Here is a 17017-nt window from a genome sequence, read left to right on the forward strand (position 1 = left end):
TTAAGCGTCTGCCTTCGGCTCAGGTCATGATCCCAGGGTCCTGGGATCGAGTCCCACATCGGGCTCCCTGCTCCTTGGGAGCCTGCTTCTCCCTCTGCCTCTCTCTCTCTCTCTCTCTCTGTCTCTCATGAATAATAAATAAAATCTTTAAAAAAAATAATCATATAGATCTCAGATAAGAACCTTCAGCTTTGAGCAATGAACTTCGGATGATGATGGCGAGAAAAACCAGTTACCTAATACAGACTGGGAGGGGAATGGGGCCACTTGCAGTACGAATTTATGAACTATAAGTTGGGCAAACATCTACAAAGTGTGAAGGCGTCTGGAGGCATCCGTCTACAAAGTGTGAGGTTTGATGTGAGTATCATAGCGCAGCCCTACGTTAGGTTGCGTGCTTGGTGCGAATTCGGGAGCCCAGCAAGACCACCCCCGCTTCGTGATGAGGCAGCCACACCATCTTCCTACTTTCTGAAATGTGATGGTGAACATATGGCTCATCCCCAAACAGTATCAAACAACTCAGGTAGCAATGGAAAAGAACAGAGGGCCACACTCATCGGGGCTTTCTCCTCTGGGAACTGGCAGGTGGCCTGTGAAGAGGCCATTGCTACCGATGCTGGCATTGGGGTACACGCTCCATGGGTGGACTGCTTGGAGTTCCTGTAGCTTAACCTAGAGTCCAAGACCTCAGGCTCCGAAGCTGAGTGAGGAAAGGCCACAAACAGCTGCATTTTGCGCTTTTCTTGCCAGGTGAGCACCTGAGCTGTGTGTGTATTTCTACCGCTGGGCTGGGGCAGCTGCAAGTCACTATAAACCAAGGACACAGAAGCTTGCCCTGTGAAGGCAGCGAATGTAACCAGGCCGCCCAGTGACTCAGGGGTGGGGAGGAACACAATAGAAGCTGTTTGGGGTCGGGGAGCACCTCAGAGACTGTCTCGGGGAAACCGGATCACAATGTAAGCTAAGCTGGTCGAAGTTGCCAGGAGGGATCACGGGAGAAGTCTAGAAGCTGCAGAGCAGGGGACTGGCTGGAGCCAAGTACTGGGGAAGGTACACTAGCTAGCAGAGGGCTGGTGATGGCTCTGGGCTCCGGGGGGCGGGGGGGCGGTGTACAGCTCCCCTTGGACCAGGGGTGGGGGAGGCCTCGGGGTGGGAGAATGGGGGAGCTGGCTAAGCAGGAAGTAGACGCTGGAGTCATAAATAGCCTGTCATGGCTGGATTAATGGTCACACTGGACCAAGCTGGGGGGAGGTACCAAGTCTAAATGGGCACCCCCCCACCTGGACCCTGGGATTTTCTGGGGTCTCCTGTAGTGGGCTTCAGCAGTTTTGCCCTCTGAGTGCCTGCTGATGTGCTCCCCATGAGCAATGCCCTAAAGGCCTGAGAGGGAATGGCTGGGAGCCACGAGGATGTCTTTGAAAAGAAACCCTGAAACCCCACTGTCCCCACTGGTTGGGGTTGGGGTGGGACCCACAGACTCTGGAGCAGAGAGGTAGGAAAGGGACAGGGGACAGGCACAGGGATGAAGGGACAAAGATAAAGTGGGTGGGAAGAGGCAATCTACCACCTGGCAGGGCTGCAGGGTTCCTGCTTACAACCTCCAGGGCACAAATGTCAGGAGCTCTGGGTCCACACAACTGGGCTCCGGTCACCACCCCCCCCTTGCCATGTCAGAGCTCTGGCCCAAGGCTGAGACTCAAGGTCAGGCACCCAGGTCTTCAAGTCTGTGACTCAGCAGCCCTGTCTCAGCTCGGAAAGAGGTACCACAGGGCCTGCCATGCCTGGTGCAAGGTCAGGAGCGGAGGCGGGCAGAGAGAGAGAACCTGTGTTTAACGATCGATGGCTTTTTCTATTTTTACAGGTGCTGATGTCGGTGGGTGGAGGGAACATGGTGAGGATCTAGGGCCTTGCTTGTCCCAGCCGCCTCCCCGCACTGGGAAAAAACAGCATCCAGGTCCAACAGCATCTGGAAGGCCAAGCTTCCAGAAAGTACAGTTGGGGCTGCCCTCAGGACAGGGGGAGACAAATACAGAGGGGAGGCCAGGCTGGCTGAGCAAACCACCTTCTGAGCCACTCAGAGGCACTGGGGACAGGGAAAGGGGGTGCAACAGGCACCTGATCGCCCGTGCGGCTGGCCTTTGGCCCATGCTTCACGCCATCATCCAGCTGTCCGTGCTGGGCTCTAAGAGGTGCCACTGCAGTGACTGTGCCTGAGGTTTCCCGAGAGCCCACCGCTGGCACTCCAGATGGCTCCTACCTTCTAGCCGTGGGTGGTCTTCTCACATTGCTCTGTACCTTGGTTGGTACTGTGTTCCCTCCACCTCTAACGCCCAGGCAGCCCCTATTCACCCTCCAGCTCAGAGGGGCTTTTGCAGAAACCTTTGTGAGTCTCATAGCAGAAGGCCCTCTGCTCTCACTACGGAGACATCTACAAACATCTACAAAGTGTGAAGGCGTCTGGAGGCATCCGTCTACAAAGTGTGAGGTATCTGAGCCGAACCTGGGCTGAACCTGAGCTGAACCTGAGCTGAACCTGGGATCATGACCTGAGCTGAAGGCAGACACTTAACGACTGAGCCACCCAGGCGCCCCTCAAATAAATAAAATCTTAAAAAAAAAAAAATCATACAGGGCGCCTGGGTGGCTCAGATGGTTAAGTGTCTGCCTTCGGCTCAGGTCATGATCCCGGGGTCCTGGGATCGAGTCCCACATCGGGCTCCCTGCTCTGCGGGGAGCCTGCTTCTCCCTCTGCCTCTCTCTCTCTCTCTCTGTCTCTCATGAATAAATAAATAAAATCTTAAAAAAATAATAATCATATAGATCTCAGATAAGAACCTTCAGCCCTCGCCCAGGGTGAGGGGACATTTGTTTTTAGGTCACAAACCCTGATTTCTTCAGACACTGCCTCATTTCTGGTTTCCCTCCTTATTCCTGGGCCCTGGCTACTCCTGGGGCCACAAGACAAGGCCGGCTACTGCAGACCAGCAAGGCCAGCCCCTACCTTGGTCCCAGAGCATGGCTGCCCAGCCAAGCTCGGATCTCGACACCTCTCGCTCTCCGGAAGCAGCACGTCTCCCACCCCTACTCTCTGGCTCCTTCCTCCCACATCTGGGCTGGGCAGCATGCCAGAGACTTTGTTAGGGGTGCGGGAATGAAATGAGACAGCAGCAATATCAGCATCAGCCTCCTGGGAAGCCATCTTCCCAGGCGCCCAGCTTCCAGTCTTTCCATCTAGGCCTGCCTCTTCCATGAAGCCCTCTTACTGCATCCTAACACCCACACTTAGTTATAGGCCCACCTCCGCCTGCCCAGGTGCACCCAGGAGGCCAGGGCTGAGACTATCCCAGCTCCCAGGACGGTGTCCGACACTTAAGTGTCAGCCCGAGGAGGTGTTTGTGGGATGCAAAATTTGGGGGGTGGTGCCCAGGATAGGGGAGGGGGTTGTCACAGCCCGTACTGGACACCATACTCCACGCAGGGAGGCTGAGGTAGACTCCAGGGCAAAGACTATGGCAGAGTTCAGCCCAGCACCCCAGTCCCACACTGGTCCCAGAGGCTCTGATTAACCCACGCTCCCGAGTACAAGGACAGTCTCATCTACCAGCAAATCTTGCCACGTGGGGATGTGGGTCAGGGCCAGGAAACAAAGGCTCCAGGATCTGGGTAGATGTCTCACACGAGGGCAAAGCTAGGCATCTGGGGGCCCCAGTGGACGGCGACTCAGAGCAGGGGTGTTAGTACACACTGGACCAGACTTGTGTCCACACTCGCCTGGCTTGCTGAGTGATGGTAGTCACTTCTCCTAGACATGTTTCCTTGCCACTCCAGCTCTAACCGTCCAAGAATGAGGCACTTTGGGGGAAGAGAGGGTGGATTTGACGCTGTTCCAGGAGACCTTGGCCCTGACCCTCTTAGGCCTCCTCCTGCTTCCTGTCCCACAGCTCCGCCCCCTGCCTGGAGTGATGTCACCTTGGCCACCTCATCACCAGATTCTAACCCCCTTCCAGCCACCCTCTCTACCCTCAGATGGGAGTGGGGGAGGTGGCTCCCACTTTACTCAGGCTCTAGTCTGGTGCATTGCTCAGAATTCCCAAACCTGGTTCCCTCTGAACCATGAGTCATTTGAGAGAGGGCTGGGAGGGAAAGGGCCAGGGGACCCCCTTCCCCTCAGGAAGGCAGATTGGAGACTCCAAGTTTTTGCTGCTTCTTGGCCAGCAGGGTCCCCAAACCCCTATACCTTCCCTGGGTGGAGGGTAAGGGAGTTGGGGAAACTTTCTGGGAGTTTCAGAGCTCAGGAATCCTGGCAGGGAAGGGTGCCACTGGATTTGGAATGGGATAACTTTCCGCTACACACACACACACACACACACACACACACACTCACACTCACTCTCACTCACTCTCACTCTCTCTCTCTCTCGCTCTCCTCTCAGCAAAACATAACCAAGGAGCCACCTCCCGGCCTTCAAAGACTTCCAGCCAGTACTCAGGCCCCCAACAATACCAGGGGCGCCTGGACAGTTCCTGCCTCTAAGATGGGGTGGGTGAGCTGGGTGAAGTATGCCCCTGTGGTTCAGGGAAAAAGAAAGGCCGCTCCCCCCACTTTTGCACGGCTTCGCGGGTCCCGCCCGGGTCTTCCCGGGCAGCGTTCCCTCTCTCCACGTCCCGATTCTCCAGACACATCACCCCTCGGAGTCCGGCGCTCCGGGTCCAGCCCAGCCCTCCCCGGGGTGATACTGCTCAACAATGGAGAAGCGGACAGGGGTCGCCGGGCGCACCCCGCTCTCCCGCCGCACCCACGCCCCCGTGCTCACCCTGTTCCAGGTCCTGCTGGTCGTACCAGGGCTCCTCTTCCTCTGTGGAGAAGTCCTCCATCCCGGCGGCTCTCCGCATGGCCCCGCGGGCGGCGGGCGGCAGGCGGGCGCTGCGGCGGCGCGGCTCAGGGCCGGGGCGCGGGGCCCGGGACAATGCGGCGGAGGCCGGCCGGGCCTCCCGCGTCGCGGACTCGGGCTGCAGCGCCCCCGCCCGCGCCGCGCCCCCTCGCCATCGGCCGCCGACCCGACGCCCACGCGGGCCTAGCGCGCCGCGGCGTCCGGCCCGGCCGGGGTCCTGCGGAGCCGGGGGCACCGGACGGCGGCGGCACAAAGGGTGGAGGGGCGGAGACGGCGGGCGGGACGGTGGCAAGGACGGTCGGAGTCCGCCGGCACGTCTGGGGCGCTAGGAGTGCGCGGGGGCCGCGGGGGGCGCCCCCTGCCCGGCTCCGGCCCGCGCTGCCCCCTGCCCGCCCGGCGACACCCGGAGCCGCCGCTGCATCTTGGCGGGGTCCGCCCCGCGCTTCCCTAGCCGCCTGCTCCGAGAGGTGGGGCCGGCCGCCGCTGGCCAGTCAGGAGACGTATGCAAATATGGAGGCGGGGACGAGGGCGGGATCTCCCTGGTGCCCTGGTGGGGCCGTTGCTGGTTCAACCTCCTCCTCCCCCTAACGCCCGACCCCTTCGGTTTACCGCTCACTGTCTGAAATGATTTTATTTTGTTTACCTGCTGTTATCTCTCTCTCTCCCTTTAGATCTCCTGAAAGCACAGATCGTGCCTCTCTTGTTCACAGCTGGCTCCTTAGTGCCTAGAAGAGGCTGGCCATTTAGGACCTTCCATGGACACTCTTTGAATGAATATTTATTTACGATTACCTTTGAGAAGTTGTGTGTTTAAATATCTGTGGCTGGACGCCTCAGGCCAGGAGTGGCGAAGTTTGAGGGTGTGTTACCTGCATTCTGGACCTTTCCCTTTAAGGTCCTGTTTCCCTCCCCTTCCCTCTCTTTCCATATGCTATATCCAGTTACAACAGTTAAAACCATACCCAATTTCACCTTCTAAGCATTCTTTCCTTAAAGGAGTTATCAGACTCAAGCATTCATGAGCATTCGTGTAACTGATTGTTATTAGGACTGTTGAGGCATCCTGAGTATATCCAACTCTGAATATATGTGGCAAATATATCCAACAAAGGGCTTGTATCCAGAATATAGAAAGAATACCTGCAAATCCACAGGAAAGACAGCCCAGTAGAAAAGTGGGTAAAAGACTTGACCAGGCACTTTACAAATGACCAAATGACCCAACAAACATGTGACAAAATGTTCAACTTCTTTAGAAGCATCAACCCTTGCAGGGAAAGAGAAGGAAACAGGGTTTGCATAGGGAGGAATTGGGTTGAGATGTGACCTTAACAAAAGCCTCCCCTGACTCTGGACAGCTCTGAATCCGGAGAGACCTTCCAAAGCTATTCCAAGTGGCAATGGGGAGAGGGCAATGGGGAGAGGGCCCCATGTACACAAGTCATTGAATGGATGCAGGTGGTGAATGACAAGCAGTGTGATCTTAGGCAAAGGAGCTCTTTTCAGCTCCTCTCTTCTTAGAGAGGGCTGGCAGCTGAGGACTTCCCAGAAGCTGGGGGAACAAATCCTTCAGTTCTGAAAGGGAGTCTGGGGAATGCATCGAAGCATCCATCATATATGGATGCTATAATCCAGCCATTCTGTTCCTATATATGTGCAACAGAAATATGTGGATATGTTAATGAAAGACATGTACAAGAATGTTCATAGCAGCACAACTGAAAATAGCCCAAACTGGAAACAACCCAAATGTCCATCAATAGTCGATGAATAAAATGTGGTATATGCGTGCAATGGAATGTTGTACAGTATAAATAAAATGTTGAGTGAAAGATGCCAGACATAAAAAGTAAATACTTTTATTAGTTTCCTAGTGTTTCTGTAACAATTTACCCCAAATTTAGTGATGTGAAACAACACAAACTTACTGGCGGACAGTTTTGTAGGTTAGAAGTCCAACATGGCTCTCACTGGCTCAAATACAGGTGTCTCCAAGGCTGTATTCCATTCTGGAAGCTCTAGGGAAGAATCGGTTTCCTTGCTTTTTGCTCCTTCTAAAGACCACCCACATTGCTTGACTTGTGTCCCCCTTCTTTCATCTTCAAAGCCATCAACAGCAAGTTGAATCTTTCTCATACTGCATCACTCTGACCTTTCTGCTTCCCTCTTCTGCTTTTAAAGAGCCTATGATGACACTGAGCCCGCCCAATAATCCAGCATAATCTCCCCATCTCAAGGTCCTTAACTCAATCACATCTGCAAAGTTCCCTTTGCTATGCAAGGTAACATTTAAAAGTTCTGGGGATGTGAGCATCATTAGGGATCATTCAATTTATATAAAGTTCAAAACTGGCAAAAATGAATCTGACCAGGATAGTATTTAGCTTTCAAGAGTCATGTGGGGAACTCTGAGGGGATGGGAATGTTTTATTTCCTGATCTGGGTGCTGGTTACACAGGTGTGTTCATTTGTGACAATCATTGACTTATACACTTAGTTTTTTGTTTTTTTTTTTTAAGTAGGCTCCATGCCCAATGTGGGGCTTGAATTAATGACCCTGAGATCAAGAGTCACATGCTCTACTAACTGAACCAAACAGGCACCCCAGCCTGTACACTCAGGATGTACACATTTCTTTGAATATAGGTTATACTTCAATAACATAGTTTACTTAAGAAGAAAAAGAAATCTATGGCTGAGACATAGGCAGTCTCTGCTCTTGTGCATCCTTCATTCTAGTGGGGACAAATAAGTTATTACAACCTGCAATGTGTGCTATGAAGGAAATTAACAGGGTTCTGGAAGCAAGTTTGGGGCAAGGTTTAGATTCAGTGTTCAGAAAAGACCTTCCTCAGAAGGTGACCTCTAAGCTAATACCTAAAGGATGAGATCGTGCCAGCCGTGCCAAGCTCTAGGGGGAGAATGTTCCAGGCAGAGGCAACAGCAAGGGCAAAACCCTTCAGGCAAAAAGAGCTTGACATATATTAGGAACTGACGGAAGGCTGGTATAACTGAGTGGAGTGGATAAAGGAGAGATGAAATCAGAGTTAGGGCCATGGGAAGGAATTGGGATATTTTTTTCCCCCAGCTGGACAAAGAGAACGAGTAGAAGGCTTCTCATTTTCAGTTGTAAAATATCACTGGCAATTTTGGAGCACGGATTGGAGGGGAGGGAGCAAGAGTGGAAGCAAGACCAGCTTGGAGGCAAGACCAGTTTGCAGATGAGCCGACTGAAGAATCAGAGTGATGTTTTAGACTTCTGGCTCCAGTAACCAGGGATGGTGATGCCATTCATTGAGCTGGGGATAGAAATGAGTCTAAGGGACCAGCAGGTTGCAGGATGGGGGCGGGGGGAGGAGGAGTAAGTTCCAAAGGGATCTGGTCAGCACTTCAAACTCACCAAGTCCTCCTCCCATCTGTTCATTTCTTCATTCTGCAGCTCTGTGGGAGAGCTGCCCTCAGGGAGTTTAGGAAGTCCCAAGAGGAGAGCAGGGGCCAAGGGCTGAGGGCCAGGGCCTGGGGAGGGCTGCCTCAATTTCCCAAGTCTGGACAGTGAGGATGCTAGTAAGAGCAACTAAAGGCAGCCCCCATCTGAAGATTCATCTCCAACCCCTGGAGCTAAGGATGCTTTCAGTGATGACTTAGATGACCCCCATGTTTGCAAACATCCAGATCCTGTGTCACCTCCCAGCCTTTGGCCTTTACCATACTGGCCAGATCCTCAGCATGGCTCTCCTCTCCTGTAGCCACCCTCCTCCTGCCCCAGCCCCAGAAGCATCACCTGGCAGGGACAAACATGTTACAAAGGCTGGATTCTCATTGCCATCCCACCAATAGGCAGGGTGATTGAGGCTGGATTCTCATGAGGCTGGTATGGGCCAATGCTGGGAAACCAACTCTGCCAGGTCAGTGGGGCTTCCTTATCTCCCTCTGCAGGGGACAGAGAGTGGAGGTCCAGGTGACCTGCAGAGCTGTGGCTGGCTGAGGAATCGGAGGTGCATGCTGCGTACCAACCCTGTGCCAGGCCCTTTGCCTGAGTTGGTGCATAGGAACCCCAGGCTCCTTGCCCACTGGGATCACTCCCTGTGCCTTCAGGCCAGACTTAACAGTTTTTAGACTATTCCAAGAGAAGGAAAATCAGATCTGCTTTTTTTTTTTTTTAAGTTTATTTATTTTATAAAGTTTATTTATTTAAGTAATCTTTACACCCAAGGTGGGACTCGAACTCAGGGCCTGGAGATCAAGAGTGGCATGCTCCTCCGACTGAGCCAGCCAGGCGCTCCAAATCTGCTTTTGAGGAAGGAAACTCCTCAGCCTCTCTGAGCTAGCAGCCAGCAAGCTCTGGGACCCATTTCAGGCCCTTCCCTCTGAGGAGGTAGAGGGCCTCCGCAGGAGTCAGAAGTGTCAACTATCTGACCTTGGTTAGCCCCCAGCCTGGTACCTCCTAGGTGTGTCAGGCAGACCTACTGGGTGGTGTTCCTTGTTGGGATGGCCAGAGCCCTCGGTGGACCCGATGTCCCCCAAGCCTTGGGCATTATGAGTCCCCTGGGGTTGGCTTCACACTCCAGCAACCAGGAGCGCTTCCCCAGCACCCTGGAAATGCAAGCCCAGCTCCTGGATGTGGGACCAGATAGGGAATCCCGGGGGGAGCTGGGAGCCGGGACCCGGCGACGCAACGCCCTCCCGCCAGCGCTGCTTGGGCGCAGGGCGGGGCTGGACACCCGGACACCACAGCAGAGTCGCCCCTGCCACCCACCCGCCCAGCCCGGCCCACCGGAAATGACGGCGCTTGCGCAGGCAGCGCTGACGTTGGAGGGTCCCGGCCGCTCCCAGTCACCCGAGTCACCCTGGGGGAGGGGCAGGGTGCGCATCCCGCGCCTCCGGGCCCTCGGGGTACGCACCGCCCCCGCACGCTGCGCATCTTGGGTGGAGGTCAGGGGATCAGGCGATATCAGGACCCCTTCCTTGGGTGCCCCCACCCTTGCAGGCCGCGCTGCCCTCCCTGTCCCCAGACCCGTCGTTCCAGCGCTGGGCGCACATTGCACTGAATGATCTCGCCCCATCTGTCCCCCCTCCCCCAGTCTGAAGTCAGTGCCGGGCGGGATAAGGCGCGAGTGAGGTCATCGGGTGCCCATCCCCCCTCCCCTCCTCCTCCCCCCTCCCCTCGTCCCCTATATACCATCTGAGTGTGTCCCAGACAACTGTCTGCTCTGAGAGGGGAATTATTTTAGATTCTCACCATCCTCCTGGTCAGGAAGTGCTTCCGCATGCCTACCTCAAATCCCTGCAGTTTAAAACCTCCAGGCCTGCCATCGGTGGAGTGACCTTTAGGGTCCTCCTGTGGCCTCCCCCTTTACTCCTTTAAGACCTCCCTGTGGGGGGCGCCTGGGTGGCTCAGTTGGTTAAGCGACTGCCTTCGGCTCGGGTCCTGATCCTGGAGTCCTGGGATCGAGTCCCGCATCCGGATCCCTGCTCAGTGGGGAGTCTGCTTCTCCCTCTGACCCTCCTCCCTCTCATGTACACACTCTCTCTCTCATTCTGGCTCTCTCAAATAAATAAATAAATAAATCTTAAAAAAAAAAAAAAAGACCTCCCCATGGGGCTACTGAGAGCATTCAGGAAGCGGACACAGGCCAAGTGCTTAGAACAGTGCCTGGGCCATGCGAGCCCTGTTCAGTGTTTGCCTTTCAGATTCTTTTTTTCAAGATTTTATTTATTTATTTGACACAGAGAGAGAGAGAGAGGGAGAAGCAGGCTCCCCACAAAGCAGGGAGCCCGATGCGGGACTCGATCCCAGGACACTGAGATCATGACCTGAGCTGAAGGCAGACGCCTAACCGGCTGAGCCACCCAGGCACCCCATCTTTCCCATTATTCTTATTACAACTTTTTTACCTGGAGGATCCATTCCTTGCCTATCACAATCTCTCTTCTGACAGGGCTCCTGAGTTGGGTTGGGGAGACCTGTCCAGGGACCTTACCTTCCTGCTGGGGCGTCCTCTGAGCCAGGGGCCTCGGAGACTATGGAGGAGTTCCAAGCACATTTGCTCACTGCCGGCTGCCTGAGCTCCCACTGCATCTTGCTTCCCAGTATCACAGCTTGCAGCCCCACTGCATGGGATCCATCTGCCTCTGGGCAGATTGAGAGCTCCTGGAGGGCAGGAACTCTGGGTGGCCCGTAGCAGGTGCCTGATGAAGGGACAAGTGGATGCTCGAAACAAGTGGTTTCCTTGGCTTTCCTTCTCTCTCTGTCCACTTGCCCCACCTCAAAGGCTCCTAAAAGAACTACACATTGAAGCTGAGAAAGAGTTCGTGAAAATGTGTGGCTCCTATTGGCTGAAGTGAACTACCAAAGTGGGTCCACCTTCTGTGACCCAGGAGTTGCTTGTATTCATTCACCCAGTAAAGAATTGCTGTGTGTCAGGCCAGTGCTGGGCGCCGGACAGACCCAGTCCCTGCTCGCTTGAAGCTTATATTTCAGGAGAGACAGACATAAACCAAATAAAGAGGCAAAAAGATTTTAAATGATGGTTAAAGTTCTAGTCCACACACATTCCGCTAAAATAACAGCTGGGAATGGGAAATCTCCCAGGGAAAGGGATGTTTGAGATAAGACCCCAAGGATGAGAAGGGGGCAGCCACGTGGAGAGTGGGAGGACAGATGTCCCAGGTAGAAGGAACAACCGCACAGAAAGAGTTCGGAGAGTTTGAGGAAATGAAGGAAGACCTCTGTGTGGTGTGGGTGGAACTTGGGGGCTCAGTGGGGTGGGGTGGGGTGGGGGCGATGCCCAGCACCTGCAGGACCTTGGAGGTCAGGGCGGGGCCCAGCGAAAGCTGTTCTGAACAAAGGGCTCTGAGGTGTTTTCATTGGGGATCATTGTGAGCTGCATTTTATAATGACTTGGGTGTTCCACAGATTGGGGGGGCAGGATGGAGGCTGCTGCAGGGGGAAGGCGATGGGGGCCCTGGCAAAGGTGGGGGCAGAGGAGATGAGGGAGGTAGAAAATATTTGTCTGGGAGATAACATCATTAGGTCTTGGTGATGGATTGGATGTGGGGGTCACAAGAGGAGAGGCACCGAAGGTGACACTGGGTTCTGGGCTTGAGCACCTGGGAGGTGCCATTTCCTCAGATGAGAAGACAGGCAAAGGTCAGGAGAGAGAAGGATCGGGTTTGGGGGGATGAAGCGTGGGGGACAGAATCACCCATGGCGGGGCAGTTTTACCGATTTATTGTTTTTTTTTAAGATTTTTTATTTTTAAGTAATCTCCTCACCCAACATGGGGCCCAAACTTACAACCCCAAGATCAAGAGTCACACCTCTACTGTCTGAGCCATCCAGGAGCCCCAATGTCGCAGTTTTAAACATGGCGCCGACTCCATTGACACTTCTTCCACTGGGGAGGTGGGTGTAGGTTCCCTCTCCTTGAACCTGGTGGGCTTGTGATTGCTTTGACTAATAGAGTATGGTGGAAGTGACTTTAAATGTTATTCCCAGGCTCAGTACTAAATGGCCATGCAGCTTCCTCCTCTTTCTCCCGGGACACCCTCTTTTTGTATGCACCCTTTGGGACACCATCTCAGAGCTGTGAGAGACCTAAGCCGCATGTAGAAGTTGCATGTTTGGGGCTACCATCTTCACCCCCAGCTGAGTCCAGCCTTTGAGTCCTCCCAGCCCAGGCACCAGATATATGAGTAAAGAAGCCTCCAGATGATTCCAGGTCCCAGCTGTTCTGAGTGAACCCTCCCCTACCTCTTCTAGTCTTCTCAGCTGAGGCTGCAGACATCATGGAGCAGACGCAGGCCACCTCAGCTGGGTCCTATCTGAATTACTGACCACAGAATTTACAATAAAATGGTTATTGTTGTATATCACGTTTGGTGGGAGGTTGTTACACCTGGAACACACATCAAATTGACAAGCAAGTTCCACGCTTCCACCTGGAGACATCACCTACATTCTTCCTCTCCATCTCACCTGTGACTGCCTGGCTCAACCCTGGTCATCTCTCACCTCGCCCCCCCAACCCCGGCTGGATTCCCAGTGTTCGGTTCACTTTATCTTTCCTGCAGCAGCTGGAGTGACTTTGCCAAGACATAATGACATCCGACGACATCATTCCCCTGCTTCAGAGGCTCCTCATTGCTCATAAGGGGAGATAAAAACTCTTTAACAGGGGGCGCCTGGGTGGCTCAGTTGGTTAAGCGACTGCCTTCGGCTCAGGTCATGATCCTGGAGTCCTGGGATCGAGTCCCGCATCGGGCTCCCGGCTTGGCGGGGAGCCTGCTTCTCCCTCTGACCCTATCCCCTCTCATGCTGTTTCTCTCTCTCTCTCTCTCAAATAAATAAATAAATAAAATCTTAAAAAAAACAAACAAAAAAAACCTCTTTAACAGGGCGCCTGGGTGGCTCAGTTGGTTAAGCGACTGCCTTCGGCTCGGGTCATGATCCTGGAGTCCCGGGATCGAGTCCCACATCGGGCTCCCTGCTCAGCGGGGGGGTCTGCTTCTCCCTCTGACCCTCTTCCCTCTCATGCTCTCTGTCTCTCATTCTCTCTCTCAAATAAATAAATAAAATCTTTAAAAAAAAAAAAACTCTTTAACAGGATGTATGCAGCCCTTTATGGTCCGGTCCTGGCCCGCCTCTCCTGCTTTATCTCTTGTCTCTCTACATTTCAGCCCAAGCTGGTCTTTCTGTTCTCTGGGCAAACCAGGCTCTCTGCACTCCTGGGCCTTCCTTCCGCGTATTCCTCGTACCTGGATATGGGACATGTTCTGTGTGCCTAGTCAGCTCTCTTTCCATCATCTCTATCTGCTCCATGCCCGGAGGCTGAAACTTTTGCATGCAGCAACAATGGGCTCCCTTGCCCTTTTGCTTTCTGGGAGTCCACTGATGGGAAACACCAGCGGGAAATCGGGGCTCAGGAGAACAGTGAAGGTGGGGTATCCATCCCATGGGTCTCTCCCTTCCAGACCCTGTGAGGTCACTGCTCCTTTCAGCCCTCTCTTACAACTGGGCACTCTTCCTCCGGATTCTGGTAACCATTCCTCCATTCCTTCCCTGCCAGGGCCCTGGACAGACTTCACTCTTGACCCCAAGGCTCTCTCTTGCCTGTATGTTTGCCCTCTCTTGGCAGTAGGAACTTGCCTTTGTAGCTCAGGCCCTAGCACCTTGCAAGGTATGTGGCCCTTAGCAGGTGCTGAGTTAATGTTTCTTGTATAATTGATGGTTGAATTCAGAAAAAGGGGCCCTAAGAACCACAGACAGGGACTCTTCCTTTACACTGGGCATAAAAGGAGGACATACCATGGTTTCCACATAGGAAATCATAGCTAAGAACCTACTAGGGAATCTCCAAATTAATAAGGTTAATTAATTTCTTTAAACTTTCAAAAGCTCTGTTTTACTACTATTTTTCCTATATAAATCCAGTCTTTTTCCTCAAAAATTTTAACTATATAAGTTTTCAAGCACACACACAAAAGTAGAGCACACAGTACAATGAATCTCCACATACTCAACACAGATTCAACAATGACCAAGATTCTGTCACATTTGCCTCATCTTGCCTGTGTGTTCTTTGTCTTGTTTTCTTTGTTATAGTATTTTATTTTTTTTATTTTTTTAAGATTATTTATTTACTTATTTACTTATTTGATAGAGAGAGACACAGCGAGAGAGGGAACACAAGCAGAGGGAGTGGGAGAGGGAGAACCAGGCTTCCTGCCGAGCAGGGAGCCTGATGCGCCTGATGCGGGGCTCCATGCGGGGCTTGATGCGGGGCTCTATCCCAGAACCCTGGGATCATGACCTGAGCTGAAGGCAGACACTTAACCAACTGAGCCACCCAGGTGCTCCTTTGCTACAGTATTTTAGAGCAAATTCCAGTCGTTAAGCCATCTTCCCTGTATACACTTCAGTAAGCACTAAACAATAACCAACAGCATTTAAAAAACAATCGTTGGTGGGATTAGGGAGGATGTTAAGTTTAACTTGGAGACAATAAACAGGTGGTGGGGATAAACGGGTATTTTTCCATTTCCTAGATGTATTGGCAGTCACATTCCTTAAGACGATATTAATATTTTTTCCATCCTATGGGGGCAAGAGTGCCCAGGGACCTTGTAAGATTTCCTGGAGATGGACGCTAAGATTTCCTGAGGAGCAGAATGCCCAGTGAATGGGAGAAGACCTTCTGAGGTTGGATGAGGATAAATGGACTCATTTAAATCCATCCCATGAAAGCTGATGGGAAGAGCAAGGTCCACGGATGACCAGTATTATCTCGGTGCCACTTGGAGTTCCTGGTTGCAAATCCCTGAAATGGCTCTGAGTGCAGCACAGGCCAAAGGGCTCACAATTACTCTCTCGAAATGACCAGTTAGCACCTGCTCTTGGTTTTTGTCCTTTTAAAGTCAAAATTATTGAGGTATAGTTTGCATACCATAAAATTCACCCCTCTTAGGTGTATAGTTATATGAACTTCAAACATGACATAATCATGGGGTGCCTGCGTGGCTCAGTTGTTAAGCATCTGCCTTCGGCTCAGGTCATGATCCCAGGGTCCTGGGATCGAGCCCCGCAACAGGCTCCCTGCTCAGTGGGAGGCCTGCTTCTCCTTCTCCCACTCCCCCTGCTTGTGTTCCCTCTCTTGCTGTGTCTCTCTCTGTCAAATAAATAGATAAAATCTTAAAAAAACAAAACATGATACAGTCATGAAACTACCACCACAATCATAGCAGAGACTGTTTTCATCACCCCAAAAAAGTTTCCTCATAACTTTTCATAGTCAATCTCTCATCCTACTCCCAGCCCAAGGCCACCACTTATTTGTTTTCTGTCCCACTGTTTTGTCTTTTCCAGAATGTCACATAAATGATATAATACAGTACGCTGCCTTCTGTGTCTGGCACAGTGCTTTTGAGATTCATCCACATTGTTGCTGCTTGTATCAGTAGCTTGTTCCTTTTTGTCACTAAATACTAGTCCCATTGTATGGGTGAAACCCCATCTGTTTATTCACTAGATGATGGACATTTGGGTAGTTTCCACTCTTTGATGATTATAAATGAAATTGCCATAAGCATTACATAGGGTTTTTGTATGGATAGATGCCTTCATTTTTCCTGGATAAATACCATGACTGGGATTATTGAGATATATGGGAATTGTATATTTAACTTTATAAGAAAATATAAATGCTCCCCATCCTCACCAGTATTTGGTATTGTTGTGTTTTTTTTAATTTATTTAATTTATTTTTATTTATTTATTTATTTAAAGATTTTATTTATTTATTCATGAGAGAGAGAGAGAGGGAGGCAGAGCGAGAAGCAGGCTCCCAAGGAGCAGGGAGCCTGATGCGGGACTCGATCCCAGGACCCTGAGATCATGACCTGAACTGAAGGCAGACGCTTAACCATCTGAGCCACCCAGGCGCCCTGTTGTGTTTTTTTTTTTAACCCATTCTAATAGGTATGTAATAATTATCACGTTATGGTTTCAATTTGCATTTCCCTGGTGACTAAAATTCTGAATTTTTATTTATTTATTTATTATTTTTATTTTTTTTAAGATTTTATTTATTTGACAGAGAGAGCGAGACAGCGAGAGAGGGAACACAAGCAGGGGGAGTGGGAGAGGGAGAAGCAGGCTTCTTGCCGAGCAGGGAGCCCGATGCGGGACTCGATCCCAGGACCCTGGGATCATGACCCGAGCTGAAGGCAGACGCCCAACGACTGAGCCACCCAGGCGCCCCTAAAATTCTGAATTTTTAATGTCTCTCTGGCCTGGACTTAGGTTGGGCGATTTGTAGGGTGGACTGGATTTTATTATTTTTTTTTTATGCCAAATAAAGACATTATTCATTTGTTTTCTTGGAGCGATTAGAAAAGCCATGAAGCCTGCCCAGGATTTCATCCAGGGCAGGGAAAACCCACCTCTGGAGCAAGGACAGAGCTATCCTGTGCAGTCTGCTCCTTCAGTGACAGGGCAACATCCCTGCCCCCCTCCTCCCTGTCTCCATGTCCTACCCTGCCCTCCTGCCACCCTTTCACTGGATAGATGGTGCACCCCTCGCTTTTCACCTGTGGAATTCTTATTTAAGCTAAATGCCACTTTC

The 17017-nt window shown here is 52.0% G+C and overlaps 2 protein-coding genes across 3 annotated transcripts in view; one reads left to right on the forward strand and one right to left on the reverse strand.

Moving 5' to 3' along the window:
* CDR2L (cerebellar degeneration related protein 2 like) overlaps nucleotides 1–5329 on the reverse strand; it is a 14444-nt gene extending 9115 nt beyond the window's left edge. Inside the window, exon 1 of one of the 2 annotated variants that reach the window (XM_081804555.1) lies at nucleotides 4818–5329. In XM_081804555.1, coding sequence (XP_081660681.1) covers nucleotides 4818–4896 — 79 coding nt within the window. In that variant the 5' untranslated portion in view covers nucleotides 4897–5329. The remainder of the gene's footprint in view (nucleotides 1–4817) is intronic. The other variant, XM_081804554.1, reaches the window with a different exon arrangement.
* HID1 (HID1 domain containing) overlaps nucleotides 5237–17017 on the forward strand; it is a 32415-nt gene continuing 20634 nt past the window's right edge. Inside the window, exon 1 of the mRNA XM_081804551.1 lies at nucleotides 5237–5241. The gene's annotated coding sequence lies outside the window, so the exon portion shown is untranslated. The remainder of the gene's footprint in view (nucleotides 5242–17017) is intronic.

Source organism: Leptonychotes weddellii, chromosome 15 (assembly GCF_054177405.1).
Source record: "Leptonychotes weddellii isolate Sample4059 chromosome 15, ASM5417740v2, whole genome shotgun sequence".
NCBI classification, from domain to species: Eukaryota; Metazoa; Chordata; class Mammalia; order Carnivora; family Phocidae; genus Leptonychotes; species Leptonychotes weddellii.